Source organism: Polypterus senegalus, chromosome 13 (assembly GCF_016835505.1).
Source record: "Polypterus senegalus isolate Bchr_013 chromosome 13, ASM1683550v1, whole genome shotgun sequence".
Taxonomy (NCBI): domain Eukaryota; kingdom Metazoa; phylum Chordata; class Cladistia; order Polypteriformes; family Polypteridae; genus Polypterus; species Polypterus senegalus.
This window is the reverse complement of record NC_053166.1, coordinates 151,133,210-151,149,041: the sequence shown is the minus strand read 5'-3', so window position 1 is coordinate 151,149,041 and position 15,832 is coordinate 151,133,210. Positions and strand designations below refer to the sequence as shown.

Here is a 15,832-nt window from a genome sequence, read left to right as displayed (position 1 = left end):
AAGATGTGACTGGTAAAGCACCCTCTCTGCACATGACTGTAGCTTTTAACTCCTTCAGTGTTCCGAGTGGTCTCTTGGTGGCCTCCCTCACCCATCTTCTTCAGTGTTTTGGTGGTCTCCATCATGCCTTAGCAGATTTCCAGTTGTGCCACACTCCTTCCATTTCTTCATGATTCATTTCACTGAATATCCTGTGACTTGGAGGTTTTCTTCTCTCTCTGACCCCTGACTGGTGTTTTTCATGGACCTCTAAAACCAGGAGGTGTGATGTTTGAGCTGTGATGGTTCACGGGTGTCATATTAAAGGTTGTGAACATGTATGTGTTTTCTCTTTGTAATTAATTTAGACCACTTTGGAGAGACCTGATTTCACTTCGACGTTAAAGAGTCTTTCTGTTGATCAGTGTCAAAATTAAGCACAATGGGAAAAATGTGAGAAAGTCCAAGTGATGAAGGCTTTTTAAGGTGCTGCACAGTCATGGTGGCCCAAACAACCAGCCCTATGCCGGCACAAATGTTAGTATTCAGGGAGGACATATGGACTGCACATTTGACCAGGAGTTGAACTTTAGTCCCTGTGGCTGTGAAACTTCGGCACTAACCACTGTGCCACCACTGACCACATGTGTGTACACATGGGATCCACAAAGGACCAGACGACGTGTGTCACATCCTGATGACAACCAGAAAGCCTTCGAGTGACTAGGCTGCCTCGGGTGTCCTCCCAGTCCCGTCCCAAGAGGACACTGAGGTCACTCGCCTGGTGATTCTTATGACAATAATTGGCGTTGCTCTGCTCAGATCGCCCTGCTAATTCCAGAGAGCAGACAATGTGGCCGCTGTCAACAGCTGCAGCGCCTCAAGTAAACAATGGCATTCAGATCATTCCGAGACCCTCCAGTCCAGCGGCAATTCTGACTTGGACGAATGCGAGGGGGAGAAGATGCTGAGTTGTAAATCTCCACGTGCAAGGGGGTTTGGGAGCCTGAAGAAGCTCCACTGCTGGCCGCCTGTGTGGTCGCTCCTTAATGGTGACATCAGAGTTCACAGACTGAAGGCAGACGTGCTGAACTGAAGGAGGGCCACATTGGCAGACCCTCCACGCCCCCCCCCCAGTTGACTCTTCTGTGCTCGGATGTGAGCTGTGATGGTACGTTAGACTTGTGATGCCTCCTCTGCGGTCAGACATGTGCTCACCTGTCCTAGCTGACCTCCCCGTGGGCAGGATGGGACCCGCACTCTGGATTGGCATTTGAGGAGTCGGAGGAGGGGGGTGGTGGATAGGGGTGCAGTACGTTGTGTCTGTGAGGAAGTCCCAGCCAGCGGATCACGGCTGCAGATATCATGGCTGCGTCTGAACGAGTCCGTCACAATGACTGCGGCTCTGTTAACACATACGAGCAGGGCGGCTTGTCAAGACCTGAGCACTTCACTCCGCGGCGACAGGAAAAAACTCCAATTGAGTCGCACTGTTCAACGACAAGACAATGCGGGGCCCTCTAGTGGCGGCCGCGAGCATAACAAGCACGCGCACCTAGCCTGGCTGATCTCTCGTGCGGCTCCTTATTCGGCGCGTGGGCTCGGGGAGGGTGAAGTCCACTTTGGGGGCCGCCCTTCAGAAGCGCACGGTGTTGTCTCCTTCAGACAAGAGAGCTCGATTTTGACTTTTGGAATATCCGCTCAGATAGCCGGAGAGCGTCCGAGGCTGTGTCACCGTGACCGTGACGCGCGGACGAGATATGGGAGCCGACACATTCAATAAACAAAGAGAGCGGCCTTGAAACGCGAATTCCTCGGCTCCGATCTCACGGGCTCTCAAGTTTTTATTTTAAGCGGCGCTCACGCTGAGGTCAGACAAAGCAGGGGCGCTTTGTCCGTCCTGATGGTTGGAGCCCACCCAGATGCCCATATATGACTTACTCAATAAACCCCTTTGTCGCCTGAAGGGACTCCTGCTCATCAGCACCTAAAGGATGGGTGGACGTTCTCCGGAAATCTGCTAAATATTTATGTGGTAATAAACAACACAATGGTGTTGCATTTTGAACAGACATTACTGCTTCTGCCACCACTACTACTACTGTTACTATACTGCTACCACCAGCAGTACTATTACTGATACTAATACCTACTACTACTGCCACCACTACCAATACTATCAATACTACAAATACTGTAATACTGCTATTACTGCTACTACTATTACCTCTACTGTTACTACTTCTACTACAACTAATAGCTCTACTGCTACTACTACCAGTACTTCTACTACTATTATTGCTACTACTAGTACTACTAACAATTCCACCACTGCTACTGCTACCACTATAACAACTAATACTACTGCTGCTACTACTACTAATACCACTACTACTCCTATTTATACTACTACCACCACCGCCGCTACCATTACTAGCAATACTTCTACTAATGCTGCTGCTGCTGTTATTACTACAATACTACTATTACCACTACTACTACCGCTGCTGATACTATTATTTCTACTACAATTATTACTACAGTTACTGCTACTACTTTTAGTAATTATACTAATACGGCTACGACTACCACCAACACTACCACTCATACTGCTGCTACTACAACTACAAACATCACTGATACTACTACATCTACCGCTATTACTAATTCTACTGCTATCATTACTACCACTACTACTACAACTACTTCCACCACCACCACTACTGTCACCACTACCAGTACTAGCAATACAGCTACTAATATGGCTGCTGCTGTTGTTACTACTACTAATATTATTATTACTACTACTACTACCACATCCACCTTTAATACTACTACTACCAATTTAACAACTACTGTAATAGTACTACTACTACTACCATCACCACTGATGCTACTACTATTACTACTGCTGCAATTGCTATTACAATGGCTAATACTGCTATTACTATCACCACCACTACTACTAATACCTCCACCCCTTCTAATACTACTACTGCTACTGCCACTGACAGTACTACTTCTGTTGCTGTCACTACTACTACTTTTAGTACTATTAATACTGCTACTACTCTTACTACCACCTCCACTACTACTCTTATTACTTCTACTAATGCTATTAACACCAATGCTATTATTACTACTCCTACTACTAGTCATGCTAGTAATACCACTACTACTGTTACAATGACTATCACCAGCACTACTACTACTAGTCTGTTAGTAGGGCACAGGGCAGTGACGGATTTACTCTCAGTGGGCTAATCCTCCTACTCTGGGCATCATTAGGATGTGGGGGCAGATGAGAGTCCTGACACAGACCAAGAGAGAGTAGACTGAATATCAAACCTTGCTCCCTGAGACTTTGAGGTAGCAGTACTAACCGCTGTGCCGCCATACACTGCACGTTTCTTTGTGAATCTGTGAGGGTTTCCATGAATGTGCAAATACTGATAGAGCAGAAAGCAAAGCTGTGATGTGTCAATTTGCTTGAACCCAGAGACCCCCCAGCCAATCTTCTCACTCACTCCAGTACACTCGTTTTATTTGATGCAGAATGAAGCGCTCTAGTATAGAGTTGGTCAGCCAGTCCACATTTTAAACTGTATGTAGCACCATTAATAATGTGCGCAGGGATAGCAAGACTACAGGACGGTATCGGCTCAAACAACCAAACAGTAAAATAAAACAAAAACAAAAAGCGCACCGGTGGCAGACATCCAGAGGACTTTGAAAGGACGACAAATAAATCCCCCAAAGCAAACAGATGAGTCACTAAGACAGGAAAATGTGCACATCTGCCTGTGACCTCCATGTGGAAATATGAACTGCAGCGGCTAGCAGGCTCACGTGCTGCGTAAAGCCGCCGACACCTCACATGACGTCTAGCGCAGGGGATGTCAAACTGGACGACTGCAGCTGCTAAGGATGTCAGATTACATGACCAGCAATAGATGACTAAACAACGACTTTACAGCCCAAATTCAAATTCCCCAAAGTATTACAGTAGGAGTTCACCACATTCTGACAGGCAATGGCAGAGCTACTGCAGCACAAAGGGTTAACTGGCACAGTGACTTCATCCGCTGCTTCTGCCTTCTATCTATCTATCTATCTATCTATCTATCTATCTATCTATCTATCTATCTATTTATCTATCATATAGTGCCTTTCATATCTATCTATCTATCTATCTATCTATCTATCTATCTATCTATCTATCTATCTATCTATCTATCTATCTATCTATCATATAATGCCCACCGTATGCTGGCGGGAGTGTGTCACATGTACTGTGATGTTCCCAATGAGTGCAGTCCACACCTACCTAATAAATGAGCAGAGTGCTTACTTCACACCAGGAGCGTTTCAGGACAATTCTGTGAAGAACAAGCCCTCAGTGACTCTCCTACTTCTTTGGATCACAGTTTTGTTTTGTTTGGAAGCATTTTTTTTTTTTAAGTTCCTGGCAATCTGTCAAAAGATTTCAGGATGATAAGTGATCACAGCGAGCGCTGGATGTTGAGATGACAAATGGGCAGGTGCCCTCCATGATTTGACAAGTTCCTGCACGTCTCCAAACTGCAGTCGTCACCGAGCTGCTGTGAATAAACTCAATGCACCTGCACTTACCTGTTCAAATGTTCATTTCCAGGCAGGTAGTTAATCTCTTGTTTACTGTCGCATGTTGTGTGTCATTTTGAAAGATTCCTTTTTTTTATTATTCTTTTATTTCACACACTCTTAACCCAAGAAATGCCTTTCTTAAATATGACTAGCAGTTTAAAGCTCAAGCTGGACCAACCCCGTCGTTCACTTCACCTGTCTGGATGTCCAGTGTTAAAACATAAAAGAATGGCGCTAACAGAAAGGTGCTGTAAAGTTTATGGGAACATGTTGTTGGTTTGCAACACTCAAAGATTTTATTAATATACTGTGACAGCAGGGAGTCCTCATAGACCTGGAAGAACTGCAGTCCAGGGTGTCCATAGAAGGAAAACATGCAGTCATGGTGGCCCTCCTTGATCTAAGTTTGATAAACAGATATGTAGAGAGGGAGATAGGCATGAAAGGCACTATATAATAGATAAGCATGAAAGGCACTATATAATAGATAGATATATAGATGAAAGGCACTATATAATGGATATATAGATAAATAGATGACAAGCACTATATAATAGATAGATAGATGGTAGATAGATAGATTTGAAAGGCACTATATAATAGACAGATAGATGGATATGAAAGGCACTACATAATAGATAGACAGATGGCTAGATAGATGGACACAAAAGGCACTGTATAATAGATAGACAGATAAATAGGCATGAAAGGCACTGTACAATAGTTAAATAGACAGATAGATATGAAAGGAAGTATATAATAAACAGATGGATAGATAGATGGATATGAAAGGCACTATATAATAGATAGATGAATGGATAGATAGGAAAGGCACTATATGATAGACAGATAGATGGTAGATAAATAGATAGATTTGAAAGGCACTACATAATAGGTAGATAGTGTGATAAATATAGATATAGTGATAATGTGAATTTCCCCTTGGGATTAATAAAGTATCTATCTATCGATAGACAGATGGCTAGATAGATGGACATGAAAGGCACTGTATAATTGACAGACAGACAGACAGACAGACTAGTCCGTTGTTCAGAGTATTTTATGTTTGTTTTCACCATTTTCTTACCATATGCTGGAATACTAAAACAATTCTGCTACATTGTAAGTTGATTTTTTTTTTCAGCTCTTGTCGCCGCTCATGTCCTTCTGAATGCCCACCTTTGTTGAAGCCCTCTAATAAAAGAGGCCTCTGGTTTAAAATAAGACCCCACTGCAGTGCCAGCCGGAAGGACACACAGTCTAAACTGAACTCTCCGGCATGAGGACATCCACATCGGGGCTGCTTGGTTTCCTCGTTTGCTCATCCGCCTCCCTCACAACATGCGCTGGGCTGTCAGCCACAAAGCAGAGTGACAAACTGGAGACGAGGTGGGCATCCATCCAGACTGAAATGTGATCGTCTCCAATCTTAGCTGCCTTAATCATGTCTAAATCTCGCCCGCCATTCCAGCACTTGAGGAAGAGATACTCCGGAATCCGGATGCGAATTTTCACCCACCTCCGGCTGATTTAAACAGATGAGCTGACTAATTTTTATTTTATTTATTTTTCTTTTAAATGGCCACACACCAGTTAGCCAAACTTTATGTGCCATTTTTACTTTCCTGTGATTTTGCAGCCTCTACCATGTAGTAGTAAGGAGCGTTTTGGTATTTTTAGTGCCGGCAGTAAACGACAGGCATTCTCTCGATCCCTGCCCATGATACCCCCATTGGTTTGAAGTGGTGCTTAGTGTGGCACAGTTCATCAGGGTGGCACAGACCACACCACTGCCACACTCTTTCCATTTCCTCTTGGTTGATTTCACTGGATATTCATCCTGTCCCCTGCCTTGTGCTTGTCATGGAGTTCCTTGGCTTGTTCTTTTGTCTTCATTGAGTGCCCACCCTACTGATTCATCACCCGCTGGCCCTTCTGCATTCAGGCGTATTTAGACTCAATTAATGACGTGACCTCTAAAACCAGCAGGCTGCCCTGGTGATGGTTAAAGGGTGTCATATTAACAGAGGTGAATACGTACAGTATGTGTTTTATATTTGTAATTAATTTAGACCACTTAGTGGAGATCTGTTGTCACTTTGACATTAAAGGGTCTTTTCTGTTGATTGGTGTCAAAAAAGTCCAATCAAATCCGCTGGGATTCAACATCGTGTTGCAATAAAATGTGAGGACTTTTTCTAGGGTGCTGTACATCGTCTGAGTTATCGAGGGGCCGCACATCTCGTACGTTTTATATTGTTTGTCGTTGCAACAGTTGAATATATTTTGGTGTTTATGGCAAATTCCATTCATTCAGGACAGAGTTTCTAAAATTATGGGTCACCACCAAAAATGGGTTGCAGACTGCCACCACAGGGTGGGCCGCGAGTCAATCTTGTGTTTAATGTCAATGGGTCACATTGCGTTGGGTCACCGTGGGTGGATTTCTCAATCACCCCCCCTCACTCTGAGAATTGGAGGGGATTCCTTAAGGGGGGGGGGATAGGGGGACCCCAGAGTGTTGAAGAAGGGCAAGATTGGGCTGCGACAGAAAGAAAGTTCAGGGTTTTGGCATTTCCTGCTGTGATTGTATTGATATCTGGTGGTGGTGGTGGTGTGTGTGCAGTGCTTAATATTGGATGTTGTGGGTTCAGATCCCACTGCTGACACCTGTAGACCCTGAGCACATCACTTCACCTGCCGATATGCCAACTGGAGAACCAAAAAGATATGCAACCAATTGTATCTCAGGTGCTGCAAGTCAACCTGGGAAAAGACGTCAGCCAAATAAGTGGATGGAAATGATATTCAGGGTGGTGGCTGCCCAGGGCCATTTTACCAGCATCATAGACCCCCCTGTGCAAAGTAGTGTGCAGGGGCCCAATCAGAAGCACACATAGGCATCAGAAACATTGTGGGCCCCTATGCTCCTAAGGTCCCCCTGGCTAGTGCCCATGGTGCCCAGACATTAAGGGAGCTCTGCCCGCAGGTATCCAGTAGGGCCAAGTGTTTGTCTCGTTCCCTCATTTTCTAAGAAGCTGTCACTCTTGTGCATTGGGGGATCTCCTTACGGGCTCTGGTGAGGTATGTAATGTCCCGCCAGGATGAGAGGGGGCACTATCACTAACATTGTTTTCTCCTTCTCTCCCCGTACCACTGAGAAACCGCCCAGTGGAGGGCACTTGACTCCGCCCCTTCTGGTACCCCATCCATAAGAACCCTCACCTTCCCAGAAGGAGGTGCCACTTATGCCAGGAGGAGCCCCCAAGCAAAGTGACCCCACGGCTAAGAAGAAGTTTTTCTTTTGTAATTTGCAGCCCAGTGATGCCCTCTTTGGTTTCTTTTGCCTGCTTATTAAACGGGACGACCCGGTTGGAGTCCCAGGTGTTCTTCCGTCAGTTGGTCATTCCTGTCACCATTGCTACACCCCTCCACAGTCGAGGATTTCTCCAAGTAGGTGTGGACCACCATGCCATTCCACTCAGTGTTGCTTTCCGCTTTGCGCCTGATGGTTAGGATTTCACAAATCGGGGCCACAAAACAAATGAGGGGATGTCTGGCTGGATTAGGTTCCCTCCTTCCAGAGTGGCTCCCAGAAAGGCCCTTCAGTGCGGACCCTCAGCCTCATATCAAAATGAGATTAAATGTTCACAGTAAGCCCAGTAGCAGCTGCTTTTATGGGTTCAGCTCTGATTGTGGTTTCCATAAAGTCGACTCGACATCGTGAGTCACCCACCCTGAACGCACGCCAGGGTCCTTTGCACCCCCCTCAAACTGGCGCTAAGTTCTGCTCCTTTTCAATGCGGCGATTCAGCCCTCCACACCGTATATTTAATGTTGATTTTCATTTAAACCCCGAGAAGGATTTGAGCCCCCTAAAGCACCAGCCTCCCGACCCCTCGGTGAACCCAAAGAGGCATAAAAAGCAAGCAGACGCGGCCCATGCAGACTCGCCCAGCTTTGCCCTGCCCCATTAATTATGGTTCCGCTCCCGCAAGAACTGAGGAAATGACAAAATCCTGTGGTTAGCAAATCGCAGGGTAAACCCGCTGGGAGTCCAAGACTAACAAATCCAACACCAGTCGTGGGCTCCTTTGTCATCTTCTGTTTCAGTTCTCTCACCTTTCACACACAATTCTGCACTCAGGCTGTGCCTTTAGGTTTGTTGGGTAACAAGGGTGGTGGGGGATGCGGGCAGCACGCTGGCACAGTAGTGGGGCTGCTGCCATGCAGCCAGGAGGCCAGGGCTCACATCCTATGGGGAGTCTGCATGTACCCCTTGTGTCTGTGTGGGTTTCCTCCAGGTGCTCCAGTTTCACCCTACGATGGACTGGCATCTTGTCCTGGAGTTGTACCCGTCTTGTGCCCAATGCTTGCTGGGATGGGCTCCAGCTTCCCCTTGACCCTTCTCTGGATAAACAGGTTTGGAAAACGGATACAAAATTCACCAACTCTCTAAGATTAAGAATGGGGGCACAGTGGTTAGTGCCAGCGTCTCATAGCGTCAGAGGTCTGGGTTCAAATGCTGGCACAGCCACTGTGTGGGTCTTCAGTCTTTATGCTACTCTGAGGGTCCACCCACCTCCCAATGACATGTGTGTTATGGTAAGCCCACTGTGATTTGTCCCCTGTCCCCATCCAGAGGGTCCCTGCCTTGTGTGCCCTATACTCAAAGCTCCAGCCTTCTCTGTAAAAGTGGATGGATGATCTCGCAGATGGCCAGAGTGCCCCCTAGTGTCCCATATGGGCAATGCAGAGAGTGCAGTGATGCGCTTTAACAGGCACAATAAAAACCGCTTAGACTCACATTTCCCGTTTTTGGGGTTGTGACCCACTTTTTCCCATATAAATGTTTTTCCAAACCAGCAAGTCCCTTGGGGCATATCAGGGGGCCTTTGGGGGGGTCAGACCCCACTGCAGTGCCAGCCTGAAGGACACACGGCCTAAACAGAGCTCTCCAGCAAAAGCCCTGGTGAAATGAGCACAATTGCCAGAGATGTTCCACTTGGTGAATCGAGTGCGGTCGTTAGAGTGGAATGGGGGGATCGGAGGGGCAACCTGCCACAACCCACTTTGTAGCCCACTCATGGCACACTACCAATATAAACAATAGTAGCTCACGACCCACCGGCGACAGCCCATAGCCCACAGTAGTCGAGAAACACCAACTGAGACGTTACTGAGCTTTGGGTGCCTGCAGCTAGAACTGAGCACAGCGTCTTTGGCTGATTTGACGCCAGGCCACGTCCCAATGGCAGCGAGGTAAACGGGAGGTACAGCACAGAAACCCTTTGTGGATAATATGGCAGGCTCTGCCCTCTTAAAAATGCTGGCTCTGTAATGGCACTTTACTGGGTGATGTGGCAGAGCCCCTGCTTGACAAAGAACCATTTCATTCTGGCAAGGCGTCTCTGCCTATGAAGTTGTCTTTTGGGCTTTGAAAAGGTTTTTAAAATGTGGGCAAAATGGAAATCTTTAATGTATAGTTGGCAGGGTGCTAACTGGTCAAGAAAACCCCAAGTGGGCCTGAGTTACTGCGTACGGCCAGAGCCATTTAAAAATCAGGAACCCAGTGGGATTTCACAAATGTGTTACCAGCTGTCCACAGATATTCAGGTGGTAACACATTTAAATAAATGAAGGTTCTTTGTGGATTCTTCATACAGATGGCTCTTTTGGGTTCCCCCATAATGCATTGCTCTGAAGAACCACTGTGGCACCTTTGGTTTTAAGAGTGTGGAGGAGACGGCCATGCGGACCACTCAGCTGGCCACTGAGGAGAGCCGTTGTGCTCCATGATTTTCAGAGGACTGACTCTTTTTCTTTTCCATTTTGCTTCTGTCTCTCCCTCTTTAGGACTCTAATCCCGCTCTTTGACAACGATTCAAACCTCCTGGTTCTCGCTGGCAAGGTAAGCAAGTGACAGTGGCAGCGGGCCAGTGAGTGGGTGGGCCTGCATGTGTATCCATGGGAAGTGTGTGTGTGTGTGTACGAGAGAGAGTGTGTGTGCATGTGGGGCATGCAGTGTGGCTTAGTGGTTAAAGCGCTGGACTGCAAAGCATGAGACTGTGGGTTCAAATCCTGGTGCTGACGCTGTGTGAGCCCAAATGAACAGTCACTTCACCTGCCGGCTGGAGCAGCAAAGAAAACGTAACCAACGTGTATCTCAAATGCTGTAAATCACCTGGATAATAAGGTAAAAAAAAATAATAATGGATAATAAGTAAATAAAAAGTAAAAATGTGTGTGTGGAATGAATGACTGCTGATGGAGCTGCAAGAGATGCCAGTCATGTATCACACCTGGAGCGGTCTGGGCCTTCATGCCGTGTCTGCAGAGTCGAGTGACTGCAGTGACAGGACGCTCAGAGCTCTCTTAATGCACTTGGATTCAGCCTCAACCATCCACCATGATGCAGAGATCCATCTTGGGTCTCCTTACTGTGTGGACAACTTTAAAAAAAAAAAAGAATCAGGACAGTCTGTAAGGGTGGTGGTCACACTGCGTGTGTGTAAATTAAAAAGAAAATAATAAAAAAACATGAAGTCCATTCACAGCGCAGAGACAAACAGAACTGCCCATGAGTGTAAAATGGAACAGGAAGAACCCAGAAGGGCAATGCTAGATAGAAAGGTAGATATGGAAAGGCACTATATAAGAGATACATGGATAGACAGGCATGGAAAAGGATAGATAGATAGATAGATAGGAAAGTCACTATATGATTGACAGATAGACAGACTGTGCATGTCTGCATATCTATCTATCTATCTATGAAATACACCATGTAATAGTTAGAAACATACTATATAATATGTACAGGGGTGGGCAAAAGTAGGCTTACAGTTGTTAGTCTGAAAAAAGACACACAGGTTAAACTTATTATAATAGCTTTGTTTGCTCGATAGAATGTCACAATGGCACAGTGCACTTAAGTATAATCGCCTAAGAGCTGAAATTGCTGGCCTTCATTATTTACACTTTCTCTAATCTCTTTGCTACACTCAAGTACACTTTAATAATAACAAGAAGAAAACAAATAGGAAGACAAATGATACAAATAAATAATACAATAATTAATAAATAAATAATAATACAAAAATAAACTTGCATATTCACAACTGTAAACCTACTTTTGCCCACCCCTGTATATACAGATATGTAGGAAAGATGCCATATAATCAATAGATTTATGCATAGACAGGAAAAATACTATATGCTAGGTAGGCAAGAAAGATAAGGCAGCACCTGTATATGATAGATTGATAGATATGTAAAGGCACTATATAACTGATAGATAGATAGATAGATAGATAGATAGATAGATAGATAGATGGTGCTTTATGTGTCCCAAGAGGGCAGTCTTGCTTTTTACAGAAGCTCAAGAAATTTTCAAGAATTAAAAAAAAAAGTGTCTGACCTGCCCAAAGACCACCGAGCAGGCCCAGTCCCAATCCCAGCTGCTGCCCCAGCCCTGCCCAGCACACACACACACACACCTGCCTCTTCCGCTCCATTTTGATGTCCCAGTGAACAGCAGCACAGCGCCTGTAGGTTGTGAGCCACCTAAAGTGGATACGAGCAGCGAGTTTCTCTTCTGATGGGGGCTTCCACATTGGATGTCAGTCTGACTTACTTAAAGTGCGCCAATAAATAACGTGTGTCTCTGTTTGTTTTAAAGGGAGACAGCGTCCTGCACTGCTTTGAGGTCACCGCCGTCCAGCCCTTCCTGTCACAAGGTATGTCATCTCTTACTGTGTTGGCCCTTAAGATCTCAACAAACCTAAAAAAAATGTGTAGGGCTTCACCACAGTGCTTTTAGGAGTTACAGTATAATAGAAGCAATTAGCACAAGTCTGTTGAAGATGACAGGAGTCAAAGTCATTGATTCAGGAAATAAATTATACACTCGGAAAGACTGGCATGAAGTGGCTCTTGAAAGAGACTTGCTGTGTGTGATCATAGCCACCAGCAGGCACAGCCAGAATGTTCTGATTATTCAGTTCATTGTGGAATTTCAAATTCAGATTATGTGCTGTGACCACATGTATTATTGATGCTGGGCAACCATCATGCCCACTTTTGCCACAAATTTCCTTCCCATATTACTACATGAGACTTACTGCCCGCAGAGGGCGCTAACACATTGCAGATGGTATTTATGGTTTCCTCTCCCTTGTGAGGCATTTATGTGTATCTTATATGTTTTAGAATTTTTACATTTTAGCTTTTTGGACCTACAGGTGTATAGGCCAAAGCCTGCTTGTTGAGTATGGGGCCAGGCTGTCTGAGGAGAGGCCTATTTCTGGGCAGACTACTGAAGGTCTTGGCCAATTTAATGCATCTTTTTAGGGGGCCTCACACCTTTTGGAGGTGGTGCTGGTGTAAAAGTCGTTTTCTTCTCCCACGACTTTACTCTGGACCAAGTGAGGTACGGATTTTGGGAGATGTTTTCAAAAGGTCAGATAGTGGATCTCAGCTTTCAAAGAGAGGAGGTTTCCTTGTTAAACAAAATTACTTGTGATTTTGTTCAGAAATGTGTGTGACTATCAATTTTTAATTCACCTTTTTAAGAAGACCACTAAGGTAGGCCTGGGTATGATTTTAACCTGAAGCCTTGTTCATGTTGTCACAGTGAACCAGTGTCTGACAGAGAGTGCCACTCGAGGGGCAGCCATGCTGCCCAAGCTGGCTTTGGATGTCATGTCCTGTGAGGTGGTGCGAGTCCTCCAGCTAACAGACGGCTTTGTAGTGCCCATCAGCTACAGTGTGCCACGCAAGGTAAGACCCCTGTCTTGTCGCTTGTCTTGTTTCCTTCTTTCGCTCTTCATTGTTGTTCACATCAACACAAAAGTCAGGGCTATTGTCCAGCAGCAGTAGTCCCATCCATTTTTCATTGTAATCTTTTCATTCCTTGTGTCTCTTTTGTTTCTGTTCCTCTTTGAAGATGAGAATAGTAAAACACAGTTTGATGTCTGATGTCAACTGACACATCGTCCTTGTGCAGAACATCTGACAGGTTGAGTTGGCACAATGTTTGTCTCCCTTGGCTAAGGTGTTATAGAAAGTCCCTGCAGTGCCACTTGCTCGTGACTCCAGAGTGTTGCTGGTGAACGGTTCCTCAACACTTCCATCTTCTGAGTGGGCCATGCTGCCGTAAGCCTTTGTAAGCTTCTTTTCTCTGTCAAGAACATGCCCCTTCTTGAGCCACTGGCACAACTCCTGTTCTTCTCTGTGGTGGCCTTCAGGCACAAGCGGGTTTAATGACAGGAATACTGGAAGCCCTGAGGCAAATGACACAAACTGAAAGCGATGGTGCAGACTGACATAGAATGAAGAAAATGAGATATCATGTGTGCCCGTAGGGGGTCAGGTGTCCCCTCAGTCCAGCTATAGAACGGTAAAAGCTGGGAGGACTCACAGGTAACCGGGTATGAACCTTAATTGGGGAAAGTGCCAATCTGAATGACAACTGAAGCAAAGGGAATGGCAAGTCAGGTTTGATATACTGCAGTCTCATGGGGCCAGACGTGATTCTCGAACGTCCGCACACGTCTTGGGACAACTCATTAAAAAGCTTGTAGTGAAATATCAGCAAAATCCGCTACTGAAAAGGCTTCGCCCGCAGGGCTCCTTCTTAAAAAGCCACCCCCAGTTTTCTTCAGGATGTATGTTATAATGGAGGAGCTCATGGGGGACCTGTTTAGTTTGCACTTATGCCGTTGGCCCTCCCTTATTTTGAATTTAAGGACAACATTTCCACCTCTGCTTCTCTCCCCCTCCAATTTGCTTGTAAATGTCATTGCAGTGTCCCATTTCTACTCATGTAGGGGACAAATACCGTATATACTCACGTATAAGTCGGGTCTTGAAACCCGAAACATCGATCATAAAATCAGAACCCGACTTATACACCCGTTTAATACTGCGACACTTCATTTTTTATTTTTGTTAACATCTTCTTGCCTCCTCCAATCTCTCATCAGTTTCTCAGACGCATTGAATTTTGTTGCAGCAGCGCAGTTACTAATTTCTTTCGCTACTTCAACAACATTTAATTTAAATCCAGCTTCATATTTTCTTCTGATCGAACGCTCCATCGTAGATAAGGGATACTCTTACGATAAAGGTGTTTGAGGGTGTGAGATGCAAAAAACACAAATCAGTGCAAACGTCGCTTCAGAATAGTTTGGGTATCACTGTGTGGTCATGTAGGCACAATAGTGACAGAGAGAGAGATGCATTGCTGCACCCTCATAGAAAAAAAAGCCGTATGCTCGGTGGTGACTCTCTCGGGTGGGCGTAAGCACATCATAACCTCTTGGACAAATAGCGCAAGTTTTCCACATTCGACTTATACGACTTATATTTATACATAGTACATCTGGCTCTATGAGACTAGGTTGATACTGATGAGGGTTAACTCCACTTTTGTGTGTTTCAGTCTGGCCAGGAGTTCCATGCTGACTTGTACCCAGACACTCCTGGGCACATCCCATCCATGCGTGTGGAGGACTGGTGGACCGGAGAAAACAAGCAGGTATGCTTTTTAACTGTTAAGTAGGAGGGTGAATACAAGTTCTCCTAAATTACTTAGCGACTCTCCAAGTAACTCAGTTTTATGTTTGTTGTTCTGGCTTAGCTTTGATTTTTGTTCATTTCATTTTAAAATATAATTTATTATGCCGTTAATTCTGTTCTTAGGTGGTTCATAGTCTGTGTACTGATTATTGTTTTGTTTTATTCTACTTATTAATGTTTTTTTGTTATCTGCCCTGTCTCCTGTATGCGGAGCCCAAGGAAAAACAGCAGAACACAGGGGCAAAACTGAAAATAGGTCAAAAGATGGGTCATAAGTCAAGAAATGAGCGTCGTCAAAACCAGGAAAGCAAGGCTAAGAAACGCCTAAATTGAAAACGTGGACAAGTGTCAGGAAATAGTCGGAATTTGAAGCCAGTGATTCAAAACCTGAAATGCCTTAAAAACCAGTAGAAGTGGTCAAACTGGGACAGAGACTGTACTAAGTAGCCATCTTAAATATTGTTGGTTGAAAGATGTCACTCCATGTGACTTTCGGTTGCTTTTACCTAGCAACCAACAGTTGTATCCATGCACCAAATGATGGCGCCCACTATCCTGACTAAGCAGAGAAACAGGTGACTCATTTTTTGAGTTTAACCAGGAGATGGGTGCAAAAGGCAAAATAAAATAAAACAAAGTGACCCAA

General features: G+C 45.1%; 1 protein-coding gene across 1 annotated transcript in view; it reads left to right on the top strand.

The window, feature by feature from the left end:
• coro7 (coronin 7) overlaps positions 1-15,832 on the top strand; it is a 300,343-nt gene that overhangs the window by 248,362 nt on the left and 36,149 nt on the right. The window contains exons 10-13 of the mRNA XM_039776385.1: positions 10,462-10,516; positions 12,287-12,344; positions 13,241-13,386; positions 15,050-15,145. Of these exons, the coding sequence (XP_039632319.1) occupies positions 10,462-10,516; positions 12,287-12,344; positions 13,241-13,386; positions 15,050-15,145 (355 nt within the window). The remainder of the gene's footprint in view (positions 1-10,461; positions 10,517-12,286; positions 12,345-13,240; positions 13,387-15,049; positions 15,146-15,832) is intronic.